Source organism: Callorhinchus milii, unplaced genomic scaffold (assembly GCF_018977255.1).
Source record: "Callorhinchus milii isolate IMCB2004 unplaced genomic scaffold, IMCB_Cmil_1.0 Scaffold2, whole genome shotgun sequence".
NCBI classification, from domain to species: Eukaryota; Metazoa; Chordata; class Chondrichthyes; order Chimaeriformes; family Callorhinchidae; genus Callorhinchus; species Callorhinchus milii.
Window position 1 is genome coordinate 59,628,924 of NW_024704743.1, and position 26,205 is coordinate 59,655,128.

Below are 26,205 nucleotides of genomic sequence, written 5' to 3' on the forward strand. Positions count from 1 at the left end.
GAGATGTCCTCCTGACATGAAAGGTGTAATATTAAATGTGAGGATTATTTAATATCACCCCACCCCTCTTTGCTTAGCTCCACTGGTTCTCCATTCCCCATTGGATTAAATTCAAGATCTTCATCCTCACATTCAAATCCTTCCATCGTTTTGCTCAACCCTACCTCTAAGACCTGTAATCTTACTGACCTGTCCACTTGCTCTGTTCAGCAAACTCAGCATTCAGTCTGCTTCAATCCATTCCAGCACTGGTGGGCCAGCTCTCAGCCATTCTTCCCCCATCCTCTGGAATTCCATCCCGGAGCCCCTCCATCTCATCCCCTCCTTCCTCATTTTTGAAGCCTGCTTTAACATTTACCTCTTTAATTGTATTTTCGGTCGTCTTCTGACCCCACCCATTTCAGCTCTCTCCCCCGCCCCTCCCCCCCCAGTCAAAGTGTCAAGTGCTTTGAGACATCCTCCCACTACATAAATGATATTATGTAATCTTTACATTTAACATTACGCAGGATTTAAGCACTCTGAGACGCTACCCAGTGTGAAGTGTGCTATATAAGTGCAAGTTGTTGTTGAAAGAGTTTGGTGAGGTTTGCATAAATAGGCTTGTTTCCACTTGTTGGGGAGCTGTAATCAAGGGACACAAGTATAAGGTAGCAACAAGAGGATCTAAAAGAAAATTTAGCAGGTTCATGGAGGGTAGCGAGATTGCGGAACTCACGGCCTGAAGCAGTGTTTGAAGCAGATAGCAAGGGTGCTTTAAGAGGAAGCTAGACCTTCATGTGACAGAGATGGGAATAGAAGGGTATGGGAGAGAACTAGGACTGGGTTGAGATTTAGGTGGATTACAAACATTGGCATGAACTGAATGGGCCAAATGGCCTGTTTCTGTGTTAGTCTATGTATAAACTACGTAGGTGCCCAGACTGCAATCTAGCGAATGTGGCTCAGACTTTTAATGTAGAGTCTATTCCCGTATCCAGGGGTTTTACTGATTTCACTGCATTACCCATTTTGTGTAAGGTCAAGTGCTGCACAACAGAGAGAGAGACTGACTATGAGATTGCTTGGTGCTGCTGGCACTAAGTGCCACAGCTGAAGTGGATATAGTTTGAATGGTGAATGGAGGTTATCAATCACACCACCAATCACTGTTGCAGACTGACCAAGCATATATCTTGTTAGCAATCATCTTAATACACTGAAAGCAATCTAACATTGAGAATGTGGTACCTACCTGCCCTGCCGAAGGATAACTAAACTAAATTATTCATGTAAAAATCAGCTACCCGCTTACAGACAATGGTCTAAATTGCAAGATTCACAAAAGGATTGGTAACCAGAAAATTTTAATGTGGCGTGGCTGACTATCTGAAACTCTCTCAGATACTGACTTTACAGAAGTCAGAACAGAGATCAGCGTCTGAGCCAAGTTCTGGAGGATTGGCTGAGGTGAATCTGGGATTCACTTGTTATGAATCATTCTGACACTTTCGCAATTTAGAATTTACTGAACAATGAATATCCTCAAAATAAACTTGTGTGGAGTTTTACGGAAACCATATTATTTAAATAATATACATCGAAAAATGAAATACTTACACACCACCAAAATCCACATAAAACCAACTTTGCAAAAGTTCATAGGTAAGCAAAGTAACTCCAAACTGGGGTGAGGAACGGAACACACGGGCTTTGAAAAAATAAGATTACTGGTGTTATTTTTTTATTTGCTCAGTTGAGTGTTTGACACATAAAGAAATCCATTACCACACATAAGAACATCCAAACAGACAGAGTTCCACATAATGTCACCTACATCTGCAGGTTTCTGTGTCTGGAATGATGCAGGGACTTACCTAATTCTGAAAAGTATTGAGCTTCAGGACACGAGAGTGTGTGTTGAGGGACCAGTACATCATCTGGAAGCAGACGCACTGCAATTGTATCAGAAATATCCTGACCCAGATATACCGAGTTCATCTCTTTTGATATTATTCATTACATTGATGAATAGATCAAATTAGGTGGTTTTTGGGCATCATCCAGTTGTTGATCAGCCTTGGGCGAGTTGATGGTTTCTGGTTTTGATCTGCTAGACCCTCGCCATTATCTGTCCTTTATACCAGAGGCTTTTACAAACTTGGCATTTATGCTGTCTGCACCTGCTGCCTTACTTGACCAAGGCGATGCTGTGCAGAGTTCACTTCCTTCCAGCAGACTGGATCTTTGATCTACTCAACTGCTCTTACCAGCTTTTCTCCTTTCTACACAGACAGATCTATACGATGACTGGTTGGGTCAAACACCAACTCACCAGTGCTCCCTCGAGACCCCAGTGATACCCTCATGGGTCTTTTGTAGGGCAATAGACAGATTCAACATTGGTACCAGGCCAGAGGGGCCCCTCTGACCATTACCGATGACAGATTTCAGCAAACAGAAGAAAACATTGGGATTGTCCTTGTCTAGTTGCGATCCATTACTTACAAAATGTTAAATCACATTAAATATCTTCAATTAAACAGAAATAAAATCATCCTCCTTGTGCACCTGCTGTTCCTTTCCAAAACGCAGTTGGACCCTCTTGTGAAAGGATCTTGCGAAAGCAGTCAAACACCCCGTTGTACTTGGTCTGCCCTTCCCGCTCAGTCACCTGTAACCTGGTCTTGATAACATCGGCAGGTGTCACCAGAGAGGCTGCTGGCATCCCTGAGATGGAAAACAAAGAGGGCTTAAAGAGAAACGTTATATACACAGCAATAATAATCCTTGCAATTGATGTAGTGCTTTTCACATTGGGAGGAGATCTCAAAGTGCTTCACAGGATTTACCATAAAATATAATGACCATGCATTTTTAAGCAAATGTTACAGTCAATTTGCACACAGCGATGTCCCACAAACAAACAGCCATAAAGTGAAGTGCTTTTGACATAGCACGTTTCACCTCGGCAGAATGTTTCAAAGAACTACTCAGGATTTACTCTAAAGTGTACCGTGTATTTGTAGATAAAACGGGGCAGTCAGTTTGCAGTAAATAATAATAATAATCCTTGAATAATAATAATAATAATCCTTGCATTTGATATAGCGCTTTTCACGTCAGGAGGACGTCCCAAAGCGCTTCACAGAACACACTGTAAAGTGAATTGACTGTATATTTGTGGGTGAAATACAGCAGCCAATTGCACACAGCAGTGTCCCACAGACAGTCGTAGATTGAAGTGACTAATTGTATTATTGTTTTTTTTTCTCGAGGGATTATTATCAGACATATGGAGTAAAAAAACTTGTCCAAGGTTTCAGCCCTGCTGGGAATCGAACCCAGGTCTCTCGCTTCTGAGGCGAGTGTTCTAACCGAGCTACAGGACTCTGAATGACAAATTTTATTAAGGGAATTGTTGGCTCGGATTCTGAGAGAAACTCCTTTCTTTTCGAATAGTGCTATTGGGCTTGCAATACCTGAAGTGAGGGGTATGGATAAGGTCAATAGGAACGTTTAGTCCTGTTTTCTTGCTATGTAATGCTATGATGTCAGAGGTGCCCTTATGGCCTGGAAGGTAGCCATTTTAACTTCCTGTTCTTAAAAAAAGCAGATTTCCAGCTGATCAGGTTACCAACGTCATGTCCTGTTTTGCGCATTCACAGCAAACCACAAATTATGGCACGGTGACCCGATGATCTGAAAGGCCATAATTTTCTTTTAGTTTGGGAATGGGAGCAGACCATTTAGTGCACACATTTTTGCATAGTTTTTGATATGTATTAACTCTGATGGTATGTGGAGTAGAAGGAACAAAGAAAAAATATTTGGAGTAACCAAATATTATTCACGAGCTGTACAGTTCTCTGGTTAGGCTGTAGCAAGAGTACATTGTACAGTTCCATTCACTGTGACATAGGAAATAACAAAGCTTTAGTCTAGAGGCCGTATAGAGGCTGATCTCCAGTGTTGGTAAGATGAGTTAAGAAGAAAGAAACTGTGGGAATAAAGGAATCAATGCTAATCAAGCAGATAAACTAGGGCTTTTCAGCCCTGAAAAGAGACATCTCAGAGAGGGCCATAAAGAGGTGTGTAAAATGTTTTAACATAATACAGTAATCCCAGAACAATACTTCCAGATATGTCGAGGCCGTCCAGAATCAAGTTTGTAAAAGGCACCTGTAGGTCAGTCATCAGGAAGTATTTCTTTACACAGATGGGTATCAACATCTGGAATCAGTTTCCAAGAAGGGTAATTGAGGGCAGGACTCTGGACTCACTTAAGAAATAACTTGATTCTGGAGCTGGAAGATGAGAGGGTGGATATTCTGAAATAATAAGACTGAATGTGCTGAAGGGCATTCTTCATCTGAATTTCTATTGTAAGTTTTTAAATTGCTCCATATTTGCAATCAAACTATCCAGTGCATTGAAAAGATGCACAAAAGTTTGTATAACCAAGTCAGAGTTTTAGAGGAATTGGTTCAATTTAAAATTGGAATTGATTCAGTTTCACAATCACGATACCAAACATCAAAATTCAGCCAAAGCACCAAAAATCTGATGTACACACAGTGCAAAATAAAACTAAATATTAAGAAAGATTTGAATCTTCTCCATATAAATTCAAGAAAGGAATGTTGAAAATATCAAGGACACAACGAAAGAGCTTGCATTTTAACAGCTCATATCAGACTGAAAATCTCACTCACAGTGCTTTACAGAAATTCCTGTCATGTGTAGTAATTGTTTTCGTAAGGAAACTCCTATGTTGATACAAAACTATGGATTTTTAAAAAAAATGCTGCAGATTCAGCAATCATAATAATAATCCTTGCATTTGATATAGCACCTTATTACGTCTCTGAGACATCTCAAAGCACTTCACAGAATATACTGTGAAGTGAATTGACTGTATATTTGTGGGCGAAATGCAGCAGCCAATTGTGCACAGCAGTGTCCCACAAACAGTCGTGGATTGAAGTGACCAATTTATTTTTAAAAAAATTTTAAGGAATTATTTACCCCCGGAAAAGTAATACCCCAATCGACTAGCAACCGGATTCCTACTTACTTCCCATGAATTGAACATTTAAAAGAAAAAATACTCTGTGCAAGGTCAGCATTTGCAGGATATGTGCATGACTGTGGGTTCTGGTTGCCCATGTGAGTCCATTCACATTCTGTGCAACTAAACCTCATACAAGCCCAAGAGCTGAGCTGCTGCATTGCTCTTTATCACTTACAGGGATACACAGATATCTCTTTTGTGTGATATTTTGCTTATTTTACTAGATTCTTCCTTTAAAAAAGGCAATTTTGTACTTTTCATCCCATTGTAATATTTTAGATCTATGGTGTGTGTTACAATTGACCTTCAGACCAACAGACCTCACGGAATAATTGACGTTTACTCTGGCGGGTGATCAAGCACAGATTCAAGCACAAAGTACTGTGGCACTTTACCAAAATTACAATAATTTCCATGTCTGTTTTGGTCCAAACCAAAGCAGTCTAACTAGAGACACAAACTTAGATCAGTCTGCTTTTTATTACATTTATTGATATTTAACAGCTTTTCTTGAAACCAAGATGGCTTGGCTCAAGAAGAAAACAAACTAGGAACAGACTCTCTCTTTTTATACATAAAAATATCTATTTATTACAGAAATAGTCATGGCACCAGCGTATGCCACAACATTTAATGAAGTGACCACAGTGCAGGCAAGAGGCTAAAAGTACAAAAGGACATGTGGGTGCTTACCAGCCACAGCTCCTGCCAAGAGCATATTCCAAGGGCTCACCAGGCCATCTTTATCTGCCAGAGCTATTTTTATGTGAGCGTAGCTGGGGAAGTAGATGGCAGAGAATGGGATATCACGCATAAAACAGGCCTTCGCGCCCTGTGCAGGAAACAAACCGCAAAACAAACAAAAGTTAACATGTGTCAGGAAGTCCTTTTGAGTCAACTGTCAACGACGCCTATAGAAAAATGTAAATGCAAACTTATTACACTAGCAGTAGCGATAGCGCAGTGTATCCTCTAAATATCCTTATTGAATTAAGTTAGGCAAGGCTGCTAGGTTCAAGTGGAGTCCTGTAGCTTATTGATAAAAGCACTCCCCTTGCAAGCGAGAGGACTTCCATAAAGGGCAACTTTCTTTTTCTTTGCTTTCATGTGTCCAAGCTGCAGTGCACTAATCTGCTGTGTTCTCTGTACCTTTGATTCTTTGCTCTCATGCCTTTGAAATCCAACAACCTGTTCATTTCCTCTCAGATTTACTAGTTCCCTAAAGTTGCCTCTTGGACTCACTGTGTTTGTAGAAAACAATCAGCAACAAAAGCATGATTTCTGACATTGGTGAAGATGGGGAGAGGTTGAGATGAACCGTTTAGCTCCTCTACTCAGAGGCTCAAAGTCAAGTACTCTCTGAGATGGGGAACAAATTTGCTTTTGTGCATCATGGGAAATATTTTCTGTTTGAGATTAGTTATGATTATTGGACACAAAAGCTTAACATATCAAATTCCATTCAAATAAGACTTATATTTCAGCTCTGTTTCGGATCAGTCACATTTTATTTATTTAGAACCACATTATTTTCTTTTGTAATATTCTGGTTTAGCAGTAACAGTCTAAACCCCCAACAAAATAGAAAATTATGATGTATTGCAGTTCTGAAATCTTTTGTTTCACTGAATATTTCCTTATACGACTACTGTATTACATTATATTTATTAAAAAAAGCCAGCTTGTCTTGAGGGCAGGGGTTAGGAGCCAGTGCTTTTATAGTCATTTTAAACAATACATAGATTCGCCTGAATTGCTTTACACATAGAGTGGAGAATCCATGGAATTGACTACCCAGGTAAGAAGAATTTGAAGGCAAATTCTGGCAGAAAATTCAAGGGTCAATTGAATTGGATGAAGGAATTGACTGAAAGTTATGAGAGGTATATTGGAGAGTTTTTTTTAAAAAAAACTTTACATTTTCTTTTAAACTAGCCAAATGGTCAATGCTCTTTCCCAGGCCTGTATAATACTAAGTTCCTATAAACTTTTACATTAGCCATTGCAATGATTGTGAATAAAAATGGAAACACAGTCCACATATTTGGAGTAACTTAAAATGTCCTCCCAACATGAAAGGCGCTATATAAATGCAATTTGTTGTTTTTGTTGTAAAACGCATCCCTCCCATTCAAAAATTAAAGTTATTTTCTCCTTCCTTGTCTGTCTCCACTGAAGTCTAACAGAGCATGTTTGGGAAGGCTTAAATCAGATGTTAATTTCTATTAACAGCTGTTGAACAATTAGCAACTGGAATGCAGGTGCATTTCTCTGAAGGAGCTCATGCAACACAGAACTTTACATTTATATCTAGCTCTTTATGCAAAGTCTTCCCACGTGAGCAGCCTGTTGAAAATCCTTTCAATCAATCTGCAGTGAACAGCAAAGACCATCTGCCTGAGAAAAATTCTTACATGAGTAGCTGCCCGAGGCAGGCCTGGAAGGCACAAAGTTATTGGATCTCACACACCTTGACCCATGCTCTGGCGAAATCTACTGCAAATTGGCTCCCTCCTCCAATCACCTTAATAACCCTAAATCCCTTAATCTCAGATTGTATCTCATTGAGTGAATAGATTAAGCAGCGAGAAAAAGACTCTCAGGTTGTAGGATGAGTTGGATAAACAAATCAGGCCTTCAGGTAGAAGTTTTTTTTCAGATGTTAATTCTTACTTATACCAGTAACAGTAGCAAATTAGGGACTAAACAACTATTTTCCTAGAAGGGGAGGTAATTACGTTCACAAAGACATCTCTGTGTTAGGCTGGGCATGAGGAGCCAGCAGGTCTGGGAGATGCCGATTTAACCTTATGTGCAGCAGTGAGTACATATTAGCTACTGCACAGAGAAAAGACCAGATCCACAGGTTGGAAGATTAAAGAATAAGTACATCCGTCATATCATTCTCATATATTACTACATCTACATGCACACAATTCTAAATCGTATTTGGCATCTGAATTTTTTGACTATATCTGCTCCATCCGAGATCCGCTGCACGTCAATATCATTACTTCTGCCTTTGCGTTTCTTCAGAGGAAACACTCCATTACGGGCAATACGCCAAACATATCGTATGCCACATATGAATACCTTTCTGGCAAAGAAATCTGTCTAGTCTCGAGCTAAACAAGAAAAACTAGAACTGTTCAGTCAGCTTCAGTCTCAATTGGTTTCACAAATCTTACTTTAATCCAAATAATTATAATAATAACAATCTAAAAGATGTACAGTTCCAGGGTATTTTAGGATCTTTTGTTTCAACTTTATTCAATATTAATTTAGTGAACAAAGCCTTGAATATGGAAGCTTTTGACAGGCATTATTTACTGGGACAATGGTCACCAGCAACAATAACCACAAATAAATAATGATCTCAGTTTTGTTAAAGTCCTTTGAAAATACTACTCAGACTTGTGTCTTACACACTCAAAGCCTGAAGATACAGCTGTATTTTTGAAAAAGCTTTAGTAATTTCTTTGTTATGACAATATATTGCTTCATTATGACCATGTATTGGCTTCAGGGACAAAAGGATTAGATTGGAGAGTAGTCCTACAGCACACCAGTGCAGATCAGATGAAGTAGTTTAACAGTGCTTGACTGGCTACCCAAAAGGATTTTTTAGGTAAAATGGGGGCAACGATTCGCATAAACCTCCATGCGTTTGAAAACTTTGTTGAGTCTTAAACAGGAGGGTGGGCACTGGGTGATCATTGGCTGGTCCAAGCCGTCACTCACCTAGATGTCAGACTCTGGGGTGGTAAGTATCAGGAGCCAATCACGGTGGCACTCTGGAAATTTCCCGATTTCCCATATAGTATATATATATCAAATACATATTAATCTATATTATATTAAATGTATATTAATATATATTATATTAAATATGTATATATATTTCCAGGGTAATATCCTTTCAAAAATAAAAATAATTAAAAAAAATGTGGTCATGACTGTTTGTGGGACACTGCTATGCGAATTGGCCACAAAATATACAGTCAATTCACTTTACAGTATATTCTGTGAAGCGATTTGAGGCATCTCAAAGACGTGATATATCACTGATTAGAACAAAACTAGAAAATCAGAACAAAACTATATCAAATGCAAGGATTATTACAATGTAAGGATTATTATAGCTTGTCTGCCCCTGTAGTTTGATAATGATAGTAAATCTACTGAAAAAATAATATCATCAACATTACTATTTCGGTAATGTATCTAGGTAATGTATCTTGTTTACATTTAATAAAATAATAATCATTCTTGCATTTGATACATTTGACTATATGAATTATGGCTCCCAAAGTAGAGCTTGAATTCACCATCTTCTTGTAACTCAGAGGCAAGAAAGAGTACTACCAATTGAGCTAGGGTGACACACTTGCAACTAAAATGGAGTGAACACTGAGTGCTAGTTTTGTCTCAATCACACTTACCTGTGTTTGTAAACAAAATGCATAGCAATTTACAAATTGCAAAACAAGTATTTACTCCAATTTTGTTACACTCTAATGCATAAAAACAAACATGTGGCCCGTTTGTACTGCTGGAAGGGATTTTCAGTAGTAAAGTGGTCAGCAGCAAGAAAGAGCTGGAGGAGAGCTGTGGGGGCTCAAAGTAGAGCTCCCCTAACCAGCGGTAAATTCTACTTTTACTTACTAAAAAGCTGATCAAGCAACTCATTTTCTACGAAACATCAAAATTGTTTCCTTAAAAGTTTTTGGGCAGTCTTGCACTGCTTGGAGGAAAATATCAAGCGCTGGGCAGTGATGCCCATGTGTTATTACATCACATCACTGTTGATTTTGTATTGCCAGGGAGAGTTACACATGACCATCTGTTTCTCTCTCACTTGTGTGTGTCCTATTTCTGAAGCCACACGGAAAACAATCCATGCATTTTGTTGCAACAACTTTCACATCAGGATGATGTTCCAAAGTGCTTCACTGGATTTATTATGAAGAAAAAAGTGACCGTATAGCAAACATGGCAGCTCAATTGTAAATGTCCCACAAACAACCATAAAACTATAGACTATTTTTATTTGGAGGATTGTTGACCAAACACTGAAAGAACCTCTGGAGGGAGGTCAGAGAGGGTAGGAGGATGACTGAAGGTTCGGTCGAAAAGGAGGGACTTGAGGTATGCCTTGAAGGAGGAGAGGGAGGGAGCGAGGCAAAGGGAATGTGGGATGGCATTCCAGAGGGTGGGGACAGAGAAGCTGGCTGAAGGCCCTTCCGCTTGCTGAGCGGACAAGTTGATAAGGGGTTAGCAGGTCAGTGAGGTAAGAGGGGCCAAGACCATGGAGGCCTTTGAAGGTGAGGACGAGGATTTTGAATTCTATCCTCTGAGGGATGGAGAACCAGTGGATGGGGTCACGGAACCTGATGCGGGAGAGGACACGAGCTGCAGAGTTCTGGATGATCTGAAGCTTGTGGAGGGAAGAGTTGGGAAGGCCGACAAGCAGGGCGGTGGCATAGTTGAGCCTGGATGCAATGAAGGCATGTATTCCCTCTCCTTCATGTGAAGGTCTAGCTTCCTCTTGAATGCATCAAACTTGAATGCATCTGAACAGTCGGACAGAACTCAGGGAACAGTGCTACCAACTGAGTCAGGCAGACAGTCAAGGTTTCCACATCCATTACGGATGTCTGCAAAAATGACAGTCAAACTCTCTTGGTACAGAAACTTGACTCACTCCACTGTCATGAGAATCTAAAACAAACTGCCTCAAAGGCCATAATTAGTAGTCAATTGAGCCTGGCGCAGTTGGTAGCACTTTCACCTTTGGGTCCAAATGTTGTGGGTTCAAGCCTCACATCAGGAGCTGGTAGGCATATAGTCCAAGCTGATACTCTAATGCTTGGGGTGTGCGCATTGTTGTCCTTAACACGAGATGTTAAGCCGAGGTCCTATCTGCCTCTTCAGGTGGACGTTAAAGATCCCACGGCACTATTCAAACAATTTCCCAAATAAAAATGGATTATTCACTTCATGGCTGTGTGTGGGATATTGCAGTGCACAAACAGTATATTCTGTGTAGTGCTTTGAAATGCCCTCCTGATGTGAAAGGCACTAAATTTAACAAATGTAACAATTTTTATTATTCAAAGAAAGTGATAGATACTTTCTCATATTAAGACAGATAAATGAAATTAAAGAGTCACCATAGAAGAACATGGTCAAAAAGCTGAATGGTCTATTGCTATGTTCTACTGACAAGGCAATGTAGTTAGTTGCTGATTCTGACAGGAAGGGAAGATGTGAAAAATTTATCAATATAATGTTAACATTTTTCATACTTTAAAAAAGTTGTTTCTAGCAGTTAACACACTGTACCTTATACAATCCAAAGAATCCCAAGTCCTTTACTATGCTAAATGCACTGACACGATGACCAGAGGTGTCTTCACCTGCCACTTGCAACCGGATCTTGACAATCTCCAGTGGATTAGTGAAGATAACCTGTGAAGCGCCAGCCTATGGAAAGAACAAGTGTATTCATTATCTTGTAAAAATTTATGTCTACCAACTGGTCACAGCACTAAAAGAAACAGAAGGTGTTTCAAACAGAAATCACGAATAAAATAAAACCCTGAGAGGACTCAATTTTCCACAGTACACAAAACTGAGGAATGCGTGTATTTTCTTTATCAATACAAACCATCAGCATTATAATGCGGAGTTGCCAAAACTCATGTAACAATGAGCGCATGAAAAAAAATGGTCACCGATCGCGCTTCTGGGATGTCAAATTATCATTGATGTCACTTCCTGCATATTTGAATGCTGTGTACAAGGAACGCTGCTGGGGTCATTTCCTTTGCTATCAGCAACACATAGTACACGTGTGCAGGACACATGTACAATACAAAATTATATTTGTATAGCCCCTTTCATGTAAGGAGGACGTCTCAAGGTGCGGATGGACAGTCAGGGATTTGGATCTGAGCTGGGGGTCGGGATCGGGGAGGGTGGAGGTGATTTTTGCACCATTTCTTGCTCAGAGCGAAGGTATACAGGAAGTGATATCAGCCTGCACACAGCACACAGGATATAATGTCGGCAGTAACTTGACAACCAAGAAAGGAACCAATGTTTAGCTTGTCTGAGCCAAAAGCTGGGTGTATCACACTTCCGGTATGGTTATGGTATGGTATAGTGAATCCATTGAAGACCTGTGATTATAAACAAACTCAGGGACAACATGTTCTAATGGAGTCATCCTGTATTATCTTTGAATAATTCTGCAGAAACCACATTTTTAATTCAACTAAAGGTCTACAGCATGCTTTCAGGCTCATTTTCTGAACAGTAGCTGTCTGAAAATGTTAAAATTACTGCTTCTTGTGTGGCCAAGTCCAAGTATGATTGCCTTTTGAAGCAGTGACCATATTTAATTACAACAACAAGGCAGCCGCAACCACTAATTCTCCCCACCCCTAGAGACGCATGTTATCAAACCCATGTCTGAAAGATGAAGAGGAAATCAGTGTATTCCATCAGGAATGGACACAGAACATTTCATAGATTCACAAAATTGTACAGCACAGATGGAGACCATTTGGCCAATTTTGCCTGTGCCGGCACTCTGAAAAAAACTATCCATTCGGTGAAGATATTTGGGATTATTTTGGTCTTTTGTTACTTAAAATTAGATGCACAGTAGAATGAAAAAGATTACTATGAGGATTCCTGCTTCCCATCTAGGAACATGAGAAAATAACCTGGATTGTGCATTAAAGACAATGGATTTTTGAGAAGGCCTTCAAGGTCCTATTGAAACATAGAGGTAATAAAAGTCCTTATCAAATGTCCTCCAATTTTCTCCCTACTCTCTTCCACTCCTGAAGGGAAGGAATTCTATTTTTTTTCCCCTTCTACCATGCTAGTCATCGTCTGGTGCCTCAACATAATAGCCATTATTTATGGGTGAGCCTTGCTGGGTTATTTAACTGGGGGGAATCCTGTCTTTAATTCCTGACTTCTACGTGCCTATACCTGTTGGGATGGGGCATTGTATCTGGATAGCTATAAAGTGATAACGTGTATAAACCCTGGCTGATTTCAATCTCCCTTAACCCAGAGTTGCTGAGGCCAATTTGGTAACCCAACTGGGGAGATCAGTTAACTCAGCACAGATTCAGCACCAGAGACATACAGACCAGATTCAATCCCTGTGCCTTTCTATAGGGGCATCATATGGACTTGTGCTGCAGAGTTACACACTGGACGAGCTTGTATTTTTTTAAGTCTGTGAAACAGAAGTGGTGTGGCAAAGGGTTAAACTGTTAGGAAAAGAAAAATCCAATTTCATTTTAAACTGGCAGCTTGAATATAATGCTCACTCGGGCAAGACAAGATAAAACAACTTCTGTCTTAAAATGAAAGATTTTGGCTCAATTACACCTGCTTTTCTGTCAGCAGTCTCAGGCTCAGGTTTCAGTGAGGCTTCAGGCTTTCATCAAGAAGCATGACAAGTCTTGCAAACATGGAAGTGGCTGGGGATTAATCTGGAGGGTAAAACCTGGTACACGCTGTCTTGTGGGCTGCACTCTTTATCCCTTTGAAAACGATCATTTCTAAAAAATGTAAAGACACAGACGGCGCTGTGAGGATTACACTAACGTCCAGCAAAATGTTTTACAAACATGAGCTGTTTTGTGTAGGGCAAACAAAGCCAAGGCTGCAGTCAGACAGGGACTGGGTTTAGCTCCAAAACTGATCTATTGCCACATTTAGGAGTCAGTCCTATTTGCTTTGCTCTAGAATTTTCATCTGGGTGAGCGACATTTTCACTGTACACCAACCAGTAATCGGGCCTCATCACTGTAAGCCATTGATTATTATTTCCATCGTTCTTCAGTTGACTCCTTACAAAGGTATCAGGCTGCATCAAAGTGATCAGAGTATAACAAAGCCAAGATTATGAAAGCATTTAAAAGGCAATTGGATAAATACCTGAGGAAAAATAATATTAATGGATACTGTGAAACAGCAAGTGAATGAGATTACAGACCTCCAATGGTGGAAGGTAGCACTCCTACGGCATAAAAGGATACAGCGTCTTTCTATGCTGTAAACCTTCCACTTCATGGCTTTTGTTGGGACACTGCTGTGCAAAAATTTACTGCCAAGCTCGCCTACAAAATAGACAGTATATCCTGTGAAGCGCTTTGAGATGTTCTACTGACATTCAAGGTGCCCATCAAATGAAAAGATTAATACTATTATGATCTCTAAGAGAACATATGCTTTGAAATTTATATTCTAGTTTGGGGACAATTTTGAATATTCCTCTTTTGCTTTTGCAGGTTAATAACGTGACCATGGTTCTCACCTGTTCATCACCACCTGGTTCACCTTATTCACTTACTTTATTCACTACTACTCAATATCCCTTATATATTTAGTCAGATTCATACGTATGTAGTTTCTGACCAGAGCTAAGTTCTCATTCAGTGCTGATAATCCAATTAGAGTTTCTGTGCTCAACCATGAAGTTGCTGAATTAACATAATTTCTCCAATTTAATGATGTATCGCTTAATGTTATTACATTTTTCAGGACCAATCTGATTTGCATCTACAAACTTTGAGTGTTATTGATAATACGTTAATATATTTAAAAATTCTGCATATGTTCCAACATGCGGGTGCTTGGAACATTGAAACTGGGTGTTTGCGGTGGGATTTGGAACAGACTGAAAGAAATATGGAAATGGCAGAATGAACCCACTTCCCGCTGTACATTACTGTACTGCCTGGGAGCAAAGCAGCTTCAGTTCCCGTCTCAGTGTTTGTTACCTTGGTCGGAGCAGAGGTGTCAATCAGAGAGCCGGAATGAGAGGTACAGGCAGTGCGGAGAGTGATAGGAAGAGAGCTGGGGCGGGAGATATATCCCTGCTCTCTCTTGAAAGAGGAACTTGATGATTGCCTGGCAGCCTTAAGTTGGTGCCCATCCAAGTTTCCATTCATAGCTACGCCTCTGGTTCAGAGGGTGTTTCTGGGTGCAAGATCTGCACTTTAATTGGCACAAATGCTATGTGTGCATCTTGGAAAACGGAAAACAAGTATTTGTAGTGAAAATCAGCAAAAACAAGTTTTAAAAGGATCCTGCAATTTCACCATGACCTGATGTTCACATCAGTCCTGCCTTGGGACAGTAATTATCCCATTAGCCTTTAGTATGCTACACTTGCTACACTTCACAACTAAGCGTCTAGGTTTAGTACCGACAATTATTACCTTTGTATTGGAAGTGTAGTATGGTTTTAGATTCTTTTATGAAAGGTCGTTTATGTATGTTGCTTTTCTATTATAAGTTTGTGTCCTGAGGCAAACCTGCCTTGGGAAGCAACTCAAAATGTATGTCCAGATCTCCTGGTGCTGCATTTCCTACCTAGAGTCTGATCTCCCATTGCCTCACAGAGGAGCACCGATTCCACATTGACAAATCGCAATGCTTGAGGTCATTGTGTAAGATTTGTGATCCTGCTATCAGACTTTCGAACACATGTGAATCATCATTAGAAATTTATTGAATGTTCTACGATCTTTTCAACCAAGAGGATTTATTATTAGAATTATTGTTAGTTTAGCTGGTTCCAAGGTTCATTTTATTATTATTCTTCATTACTCTTAGTATGTTAAATGTTTATAATAAAAAAATTTAAAAAGAAAATATTGTTTTTCGTAAAAGTGGTGGAGGCTCCTCTTTAGGCAGGATTTGAAGGGGGGGGGGGGTGTGGGGGGGGGGGGAACGGTATAGCCAACAATTCCAAGATACGAGTAAGAAATTACTCTCAGTATCATTTATTTCTTCATTTTTGGAGTCTCCTGGTTAATCAATTGAAAGGCAATCAAGCAAAATTCCAGTACATGATCCAAGCCCGTAACTGGCTGTGGTCAAGGATTTGTGATTAATATGTTTGTAGTCAAGATAAAAGCTGCATCAAACAATCATTATGACACTAATGAAGGCTATAAGTAGGCAATATTTTAGAAGAGGTAAACATTACTAGCAAAATAAAGTCCTGAATTTTTATTAAAAATGCAGATTAATTATCCTAAACATTGTGTGCTTTTTGTTGTAATGTATTAAATAACTTGTTCTGACAGACAAATATGAATTTTCTGCTCCTTCTGAATAAATCCATCTATGGCCCGTGTACTGCAGCAATTTAGGCAGGGTTGGAAACTCATTTAGATCTCAAGTTGACATTTCAGCGTGCACATAGATCTGTTTGTACATCTCAATGCTACAGAGAACCCTTCCGGGAGACAAGGACGATACAGTTATTAAGGTGTACGCAGTCTACTTTGTGCTTCAAGACCAGCACAATATGTTTGAGGACATCAAAAGGAAGCTTATCAAAGCTTTGTTTGCCGTTTCTCAATACTCCTAAAGTTACTGCAAGGGGAAGTCTTACCTCACAGAGCCAGCAGGTCATTGATAAAACACAGGGAGCAGTCAGATGACAGTCAATGCTGTCTCTCCCACTCTTTTTCTCTCCCTTGGTGAATTTGCAAGCAGACAAGAATTCTCACGTCTTTCAAGCTCCAATGATTAACTTCAGGCAGAATCTCCATCAGCTAAAATGCATGGGCTGCATGGTATGACAAATGATTGTTGTGTAGTATACACAGATTACCTGCCTGCTTCTAGGCTACAGAGGTAAAATATTGACTTGCAGGTTATAGGCATGATTTGAGTGCACCGCCATGAATGAAACATGCAATGCGATGGGGAACAGTTTACACTATTTTCCTGATCAAGTGTATGTTAAAGATCCCATGGCACTATTCAATAAGAGAAGGGATTTTCTCCAAATCTCCTGGCCAACAATTCCCCAAATAAAAAAATTGGTCATTTACTTCCTGGTGGGATGTTGCTGTGCATAAAATGACTGCCAAGTCCGCCACAAACACACACACTGCACTCTACAAATTTACATTTATATAACTCCTTTCACATTGCCTTTATATGCTATGAAGTGTCTGGAATCCTTCTGCCCTTTCTCCCAGAAGCATTCTCCCAGAAGCATGTGGCACTGAACTGTGCAGATCTCATATTGACGTCTTGTGATTGCTCTAAATCCCCCACCCTCTCTGAGCCACCATTGGTGGCCGAGCCTTCAGATATTATACCCCTAATCTCTGGAACTCCCTACCTCTACCCCTCTATCTCGCCCCTTCTCTCTGCCTTTAATGTCCTGCCTTAATTCTACCTCTGAACATATCTATGGCCGCCTTTCTCTTCCCCTCTCCCTCGCTATCTGACCTCGTTTGTGTAAAATCCGCTGAGACGTTATCCTATGTATATCATGTTATATAAATGTAATTAATTTTAAAAGGCACAAGTGTTATCTCATACACAATGAAAGGGAAAAGTTATTACCTCAAATTGAAGCAGTTCAATAATTATATTAACTGCCCGAGGTGGGCGGACAGTGGCGAAGGCTAATAAAGCTAACAAAGCGTTCCAGAAAGTAACAACTTCATTATCCAAATGACTCCCATTTGATTATGAAAACAATCTTCGTTTCTGACCTGCACATTTGGAAATTAGCTCATTTATATATTTTATGTGTTGCACACATGTATAAGCACACACTGGAGCAGTAAACTACTACCAATTATTCTTCCTTGGACACCTCTTTAATCAAATTAATGCAGATGGAATGGAGATTCAAAAATCTAAGTATCTAATGCTTGTATGGTAGTAGTGGTGGCTCGCATCTCCCGATCCCAACTCAGCCTATCCCCTTACTCCTCCAGAACCTTCCCTTCCTTTGAGCACGTTACCCTTTATCACCCCTCCAACCTTTCCTTCAAAATTCTCCTTATCTCCTCTCTCGCCACTCCCTTCATGAGCCCCTCTAATCAGGTTTCCATGCCGCTCACAGCACAGAAACAGCTTTGGTCAAAGTGACAAATGATATTTTGTATCTGAGACTCGGGCTCCCTCTGCATCCTTATCCTCCTTGACCTCTCTGCTGCTTTAGATACCATTGACCACTCTATCTTCATCCACTTCCTCTCCTCTCACGTCAACCTTCATGGTTCTTGGGTGGTTCAGATTGTATTTCTCACACAGTCTCCACTTCATTTCCACAAAGGGTTTCTCCTCTAGCCCCCGCACTGTCTCACGTGGCGTTCCTCAGGGCTCTTTCCTTGGTCCCCTCCTCTTCAATATCTATATGCTTCTGCTTGGTGGCATGGGGTCAATTTCTACACGTATGCAGATGACACCCAACTCTATCTCTCTGCCTCCACTCTTGACTCCAGGACCACTGCATTCACTTTTCTGGTGAATTTTTATGCGAAACAAACAAAATGTTGTCAGACATCAAGTCCTGGATAAGAGCTAACTTTCTACAGTTGAACGTCAACAAGACCGAGGTCCTTCTGATTGGCTCCTGTCAGTTCCCCCACACCTCAGGGGCCAACAGCATCACCATCGAAGGATGCACACTCCACCTTGCTAAGCCAGTCCAGAACCTTGGCTTCTTATTTGACCCTCAACTGTCCTTTCTACCCCACATCTGTGCTATGACCTGCTCTGCCTTCCCCCACCTCCGCAACATCGCTTTTCTCCACCACTGTCTCACACCGCAGGCCACTGAAACCCTCATACATGAATCATAACATCCAGGCTTGACTACACAAACTCCCCACTTGTCGGCTTTCCCAACTCCTCCCTCCATTGGCTGCAGATCATCCAGAACTCTGCAGCCCATGTCCTCTCCCGCACCAGGCTCCGTGACCCTATCAACCCCATCCTCGCCCAACTCCACTGGCTTCCCATCACACAGAGGACATAGTTCAAGATCCTGGTCCTCACCTTCAAAGCCCTCTGTGCTCCCTCCTACCATCCTGCCTGCTGCCTCCGCTCAGCGGGCTCCGGTCTGCTTCATGTCCCCCATTGGTGGGCGGGCCTTCAGCCATTCTGCCCCCACTTTCTGGCACTGCATCCCATGGTCCCTCCGGCTCAGCCCCTCCCTTGCCTCCTTCAAGACCCATCTCACGACACTCCTCTTTGACTGTGCCTTCGGTCACCCTTCCTCCCAGCCTGCCCTCCACCTTCCCTAATCCTGACCCCCAGCTCGGGTCTGAAACACTGATTGTCTAGCACCTTGGGATGTCCTCCCGACATGAAAGGCACTATACAAATATGATTTTGTTGTTGTTGTACATGATTTTGAATTGTAGTACTTTAATTGTAAGATATGGAGTTACGCTAAAATTTATTTATAAGCCTTTTATTTCCTTTCATAAGAACATAAGAAATGCTAGATGAAAAAAGACCAAGATCTATCTAGTTCATCCTCCACCTTCCTAGGACTTTCCAGTCCCTCCATTCGTTTAATGATTTTGTGCATGCGACTCCTAGTTTCAAATCATTTATAAAAATATTAAACAAAAGAGGTCCCAAAACAGTGGAACTCCACTGGTAACATTTTTCCAGTCTGATGACATTTCCTGTACCACCACCATCTGGGTTCTTCTAGTCAACCAATTGCATATCTATTGTAATATATCTCCACTGATTCCCGCTTTCTTTACTTTCAGTAACAGCCTCTCAAGAGGAACTGTATCAAAGGCCTTACTGAAATCCAGACGTACAATATCCACAGCCTTACCCTTATCAAGCTCCCTTGTTACACTTGTTCAAAAAACACCCACGTCAAATAGACTAGCACATCAAACCATAGAAAGAATCCTATAAGGGGTGGTTTTAGATTAGAGCATAAATAGGCTGCAACACTCAACAACAATAACAACAAAAAAATTACATTTGGATAGCACCTTTCATGTCGGGAGGACATCCCAAGGCGCTGGAAAGTCAGAGTTTCAGGCCTGAGCTGGGGGGCGGGATTAGGGAGGGTGGAGGGGAGTGGGGGGAAGCAGTACTCACACAACCACCTGCAAGAAATTCTCCTGGCAATGAGAGAGTGCCGTTTTTCCGAAGAAATATGTCTCTTACAAAGTCGTTCACCTATAACAGAACAAAACATTTCAGAAGTAACTTTTACAAACGGAATGGTAGACAGCATAAGGCCAGAGAAGCTATGTGCATCAATCCTTCAAGTACTCAGCTTCCCATTTTATTTAGAACAAAATAGGTGTTCTGCTGTGATGCCCCTTTGGTTAAACAGTACATTTGACCCTTATTGTCCAGTCTGACACGTGTAGAATGACTTAGTCAACTACCATAGAACAATATTGCGGAATGAGTCAATTTACTTTTTGAATAGTGCTTGGGGAGAGGATGGGGAAGGGTACAGAATCCTTGTGGGAAGACTGGAGGAAACAAACATGCTGAGAATTTCTACTATGGAAAAACAACAAAATGTGCTATGAATATCACAAACCAGAATTATGGAACCCAAGGATATTCCCCAACCCTGATAAAATAGATTAAAAGAAAAAATGTCATTACACACCCCAAATATGAAATGCCAGTGTTATTTTTGTACACTTTACTTTCCAAACTGAATCTGATGAGAAGCAATTTGCATGGCAAACATTGTGTGGAGACAAAACAAACATAGTAACCACTTGATTCTCTTCATTGATCAGATTCAGAAAAATTGGAAATATTCTCCAGATCATTTTCCTGGTGATATATAAAAGTATTAGAATTAAAAGGATTTGTCACTATTCCAGGGGGCAAAAGTACCCGCCTGGTCATTATCATCAGGTGAGATGTGGGCATTGTCAGAGGTGAGGCATTAAACTGAGGGTCTGCTGTTCAGGTGCATGTTAAATATTCCATGGCAATATTCGAAAAGAGAAGGGAGTTTCTCCCAGTGTCCTGGCCAACAATCGTGCAAATAAAACTGGTCGCTCACTCCATGGCTGTTTGAGGGGCATTCCTGTGTACAACTGGCTGCCATGTTTCGACCACAAAATGCACAGTCAATCTACAGTTTATCCTGTGAAGCGCTTTGAGACATTTCAACAACGTAATAAGGCGCTATATCAAATTCAAGGATTATTATTATTTTTACAGCACTTACTGTAAGTTTTATGGCCTTCTCTGGGGCAACACCCATCAGCTGTGGTATCAGACCTATATTGGGAGATAGACAAAGGAATTATATTAGTAACAACACACACAATTGTGCATTATTACAGTTATATAGACACTGGATTATCAACAGTTCTGGTTTCTTTGAATGCAAATGTATTCTTTATCGCAGTGGACAAACGTACCAACATATCTGCAAAACATGAAGTGGCAAACCCATGTCACTGTGGTAATTTGCAGCATATTATTTTGGTTTCACTTTTCTGGTGAATTTTTATGCGAAACAAACTGAAGGATGTGATTGCTGCCGAACTAAACACTTTCACCTATTTCAGCCAAATAATCGTCTGCGTCAAACATTTCTGAACTGTGGAGTAAAATTTACTTTGGATCCTCCACCACAGTATACAAAAAAAAATCCTCCTCTACTACTGCTATATTGTTTGGTTATATCTATGTCCAACGGATTGCCAATTCAACACTGTAGTTACTTTTTGGGACTTTGCATGTGTCCATGTTCCCTTCTCTTTTTAAAACAATATCCTAGTAAGTTGTTAAAAAGCAGGTGCTAATTTCAGAAATGTGTCTTTTATCTTGACTGTCTTATGGTTGTGCTGGATTCCAGCTTTGTGATTGTGAATCGAAAAGAGCAGAGGTCATTGGTTCAAGAGCACGCTGCGTCACCCTTATATTTACATCCAACGCAACTGAAACCCTCATCCATGGTTTTATCACCTCCTGCCTCAACTATTCCAGTGCCCCCCTGGCCAGTCTCCTCAACTCCACTATCCACAAAATCCAACTAATTCAGAACTCCGCACTAAACTCCATACCCCCATCACACCAGTCCTCGCCCGGCTGCCTACCATAGTATGGATCGACTTCAGGGTCCTCATACTTGTCAGCAAATCCCTTCATGCCCTGGCCCCTCCTGATCTGCTTACTCCCCATTCCACCACCTGCTGCCTCCACTCGGCTGGCTCCGGCCTCCTGCTCATCCCTCATCCCCTCCACCATCGTTGGCTGTGCTTTCTGCCACTACGCCCGGAATGCTCTTTCCCAATATCTCCGCCTTGCTGCCTCCTTTCCCTTTAAGAGATGGAGGAGGTCAGAGTGGCAAGAGGTCACCTCCTCCCACCCCCCCAGGTCGGCATCAGGCTCCGCCACTGTTAAGAGCTCCGAGGTGCTACCCTATGGGAAGGGCATTACATCAATGCAAATTGTTGTTGTTGTTTGTGGTGGTGGTTAAAATGACCATCATTATGAAATTCTGAATTTCCTGCAAATGATGCTAAATGAAAATATAGTAAATCACTCATTCAGGCTTAATTATCTCATATTTTTACACACAACTCTCTTCCAAAAAACATTTCTATCAACAATTGACACTGCAAGTTTATGGGAATTTAGAGAAACATTTTTCAAACATGCAATCTAATTGTGAACCAAGACAGCAACCTATTTGCAATTAAAAATCAATTTTTATATTGTATGACAGGTGTACAGGTTGAAAAGCAATTTTTGAACAGTGTAATGAGGTGCCTTTCACTTCATACAAACTAATATCAACCCTACAGCATTTGTCAAACTTTTCACATGCATGGGTGATTTACATTTCACATTATGTAAGGTTCACTGGGGAATGTGAATTAATAGAAGTAGCACAGAATTAATTCCATCATCTCTACAAGCATATTCTGCTACTACTTGGAAATCTGCTTGTGCTTAGGATTTCTGCTTAAGGTTTATTTTCTCACTAATGGTTCGGCAACAACAAAATGTTGCCAACACATGAATGCTGTTAGTTAAGATCTTGCCTGTTTTCACCACAGGTTCCACCTCGATTCAGCACTTAAAATTGAGATGTATACCTTGTCTATTAAAAACTGGTGTCAGTCACTTCCTAGACACCTCATGTTATTACATGTACCAGTCTGCAGATCACTCCATATAGCTTAACCAACATTTATACAGTGCCTTTCAAGTAAAAGAAATGTCTTGAAATGCTTTAAAGGATTAAAACACAATTAAAATGAAGCGAATGTTACCTTGGCTAATGTGGCAGCTATTTTATACCAAACTATCCTACATACAACAATGAGGTGAGTAGCCAATTAATTTCAAATTGGAGTCAATTTATTGTTAATATTTATAATTCGGATGAGGAGGGGAATATAAACCAAGATAACCAGAACATAAACTCTGAAATAACTAAAATAATAATGGGTATTAATTAATGGCTCAACTGAAAAAATAGATGTTGATTTGAAACAGATAAAATACAAACTTGCATTTAATATTGGAATGCCGTTATGTATGTCAGTGCCAAAATAAGTTCAAAATCTAGTTTCTGCCAGGGTTCTAGGTTCTGCCTAAGTGCTGAACAAAAACCAATAAATAAATTCTCAATAACACTGCACAACTTCTTACAGCAAGTAAACAATTATATAGGCAAACCCTACACTCTCGGGTATTATACTTATACTGCATTGAGTAGAAAATTCCTGGCACATCTGTTGGCAGTTACTTTACTCCCTAATCTCAATTGGCTGGCTGTCCTATGAGGAAGATGACATGTATACCAGTACACAGAGACTAACTTAGTTTAGAAAAAACAGGGCCATTTCACCCTTGACAATTATCATTCATTCTGCTCCACAGTCTGTGGGTTACCTACAGCAAAGTAGGGCTTCCTAAGGAAGTGGGAAGACCTGTCTGGCTTGAAGTGGCCCTAATACTAACCCTGGTTAAATACTTGCTTTCTCCAAGTCTGGGTTGGTTGCCTTATCCTCATTCATTTCATGCAAAGGATGTACAGTGTCTATAAGCGAAGGACCTCAACACAAAAATTCCTGCTGGAATGCAAATTTTGGAATTATCCTGGTGGAAGACATGGGCGCATTGCTGGTGAACCTCGAGTTAAAACATGCACGAGGCTTCTGGTTATTTTTGCAAGTAAGTGCAGCTATTCAGGCATAGTGAGAAACATACCATGTGGTTTGTCAGCAATTCTAATGCTGTGATTCACAGTTTTGCACGACTTCCCAAACCTTCAAAAGGAAGGCTCTGTCAGAGACACAGACTTTGAGGGTAAAGCCTTGCTAACCTCTGTGGGGATGGATAACCAGTTACATTCTCTAAAACTCATGCAGCAGCTGAAACTTTAAACTGCTAGAAGAGTGAGGGTTTTTTTAATATTGGAAAAAGCTGATTCTAATGGCTCTTCTTCTCACACTAGAACTGGCAACATCCAGCAGGCAAATAGGCCCAGTTCAGGAACACTGATTGGAGGAATGCTGAGCTGAGATGAGCTCTTCACCTCCTAGCCAGGCAGGAAAGATTGAGGTAAATTTGCGTTTTTTGGAGAAAATGAACAATAAAAAAGCACTGAGGACCATGATACCAAAAATACCATGAAGATATTTTACTTAATCTACTCAAATATAGTGTTCTTTACTTTTACTCTCCATCAAGCTGCAACTTCTTAGCGGTTAAACTTTTGCAACATATTGAAGCTATAATGCAGTTCTCTCTCACTAGAAAGGTTTTCGCTTGGCACTTACAATGGAGAGGGTTTGTTGCACATATTGAACAGTCCTCCCAGTCTCTAGTCTCTTGCACCTCAGTTTCAAATTTACATTTTTTTAATATCTAAAAAATATTTTTCAAAACTTAGGAATAACTTTTTAAGTAACTACAGGGAAGAAGATGGAAAGAACTGGAATTTTTTCTCCCACGAGATGCTTATTGTAACAGAGGATTCTCAGCTGGTCAATGCAATAGGAAAAATCTATAAAACACATGACTCTTGAAATGAATGGGAAACACACCATCATCATTGGGCCATGCTTACATTACCCGTGAGCAATTACATTGCCCTGTGGACAAAACGTGGCAGCCAATTGCACACAGCATTGTCCTACAAACATTTGTAGATTGAGTGACCAATTTTTGTTTGACGGATCATTATCCCCAGAAAGTGATCCGTATAATGACTAATAACTGGGTTCCTACTTATTGCTAGGTAAACAGAGGCTTGTGGAGTAAGGAAACTTGTCTAAGGTTTTGCCCCGCCCAGGTCTTCTCACTTGTGAGATGAGTGCACTAACCACTTTGCTACAGTACTCCAAAACAAGCTCTCCTACAATGGATGAGGGAGTAAAGGCGCTATATAGACCAGAATCTTGCTGGCTTGAATCCTAATGTAAACTGAATTAACTGATTTCAGATGGATTAAAAGTTAAGGTGCTACAATTCAACTCAATGTCAATGGCCATGGGTTAGGGAAGGGAATAAAATCATCCAGACTTCTTGCTCCTATTCTTTTTCATCTCCAAAGACCAGTATTTGGAAGATACATGTACATGTGTATTTCAGGAAGAATAGGATTAGGCTTGGCTATGATGCTTTCTATGATCAAATAGCCTAACACTCAATGTCCAGAGTCACATATGAATAGTGGCTACTTGGCATAGTGCCATAGAGCACCTGCTGTTTGTGGAACCAGATCTTTGTAGCACGGAAAAAAGGTTGGCAATTGCCTTGGAAGGAGGGAGGGAGGGAGACTCTGGAGAAAAATTGGCTGAAAATAAAATATAGTATTTGTTAGATTTAAGAGATGAGAAATTCTAGAAACTATTCAAAAAGGTACTAAACTGTATCCTGTAACAAGGTTTATCCAGCAAGTGGCAGTATCTGCTGCCTATTTGTAAAGACTTCAGAATAAGGGGATCAGATATCTCTTGAGCACCTTGACAATAATAATGAATGGTTATGCCAGAGAACAATGTGAGAACTGACCTCTGTAAAGGCCAATAATGCCTTCATACTGCACCACTTTTCTGAAGCAATCAAAGCTATTCTTGTACATAGATTTGTCGCTGATCAGCTTTGTGGTACGTTGGTTCTGCATACGGGTTTTCACCAGGTCAATTGGATAGACAGTCGTGGCACCAGTGGCTGCAGGGCAAAGGAGAGATAAAACTATTTTAATGTCTTCAATAATAGACACAAGGGAGCAGACACTAATCTAAAAACACTAGCTGAATGCAAATCACATTCATCAATTAAGTTCTTTTCATTTACCAACTTTGGCTGGTTACAAAGAAAGA

General features: G+C 40.4%; 1 protein-coding gene across 1 annotated transcript in view; it reads right to left on the reverse strand.

The window, feature by feature from the left end:
• Positions 1–1,891: 1,891 nt before the first annotated feature.
• Positions 1,892–26,205, reverse strand: part of LOC103185982 (calcium-binding mitochondrial carrier protein Aralar2) — an 87,557-nt gene continuing 63,243 nt past the window's right edge. The window contains exons 11-16 of the mRNA XM_042332030.1: positions 25,895–26,053; positions 21,084–21,136; positions 19,979–20,059; positions 11,399–11,539; positions 5,747–5,885; positions 1,892–2,709 (exon numbers count right to left, since the gene is read on the reverse strand). Coding sequence (XP_042187964.1) covers positions 2,534–2,709; positions 5,747–5,885; positions 11,399–11,539; positions 19,979–20,059; positions 21,084–21,136; positions 25,895–26,053 — 749 coding nt within the window. The 3' untranslated portion in view covers positions 1,892–2,533. The remainder of the gene's footprint in view (positions 2,710–5,746; positions 5,886–11,398; positions 11,540–19,978; positions 20,060–21,083; positions 21,137–25,894; positions 26,054–26,205) is intronic.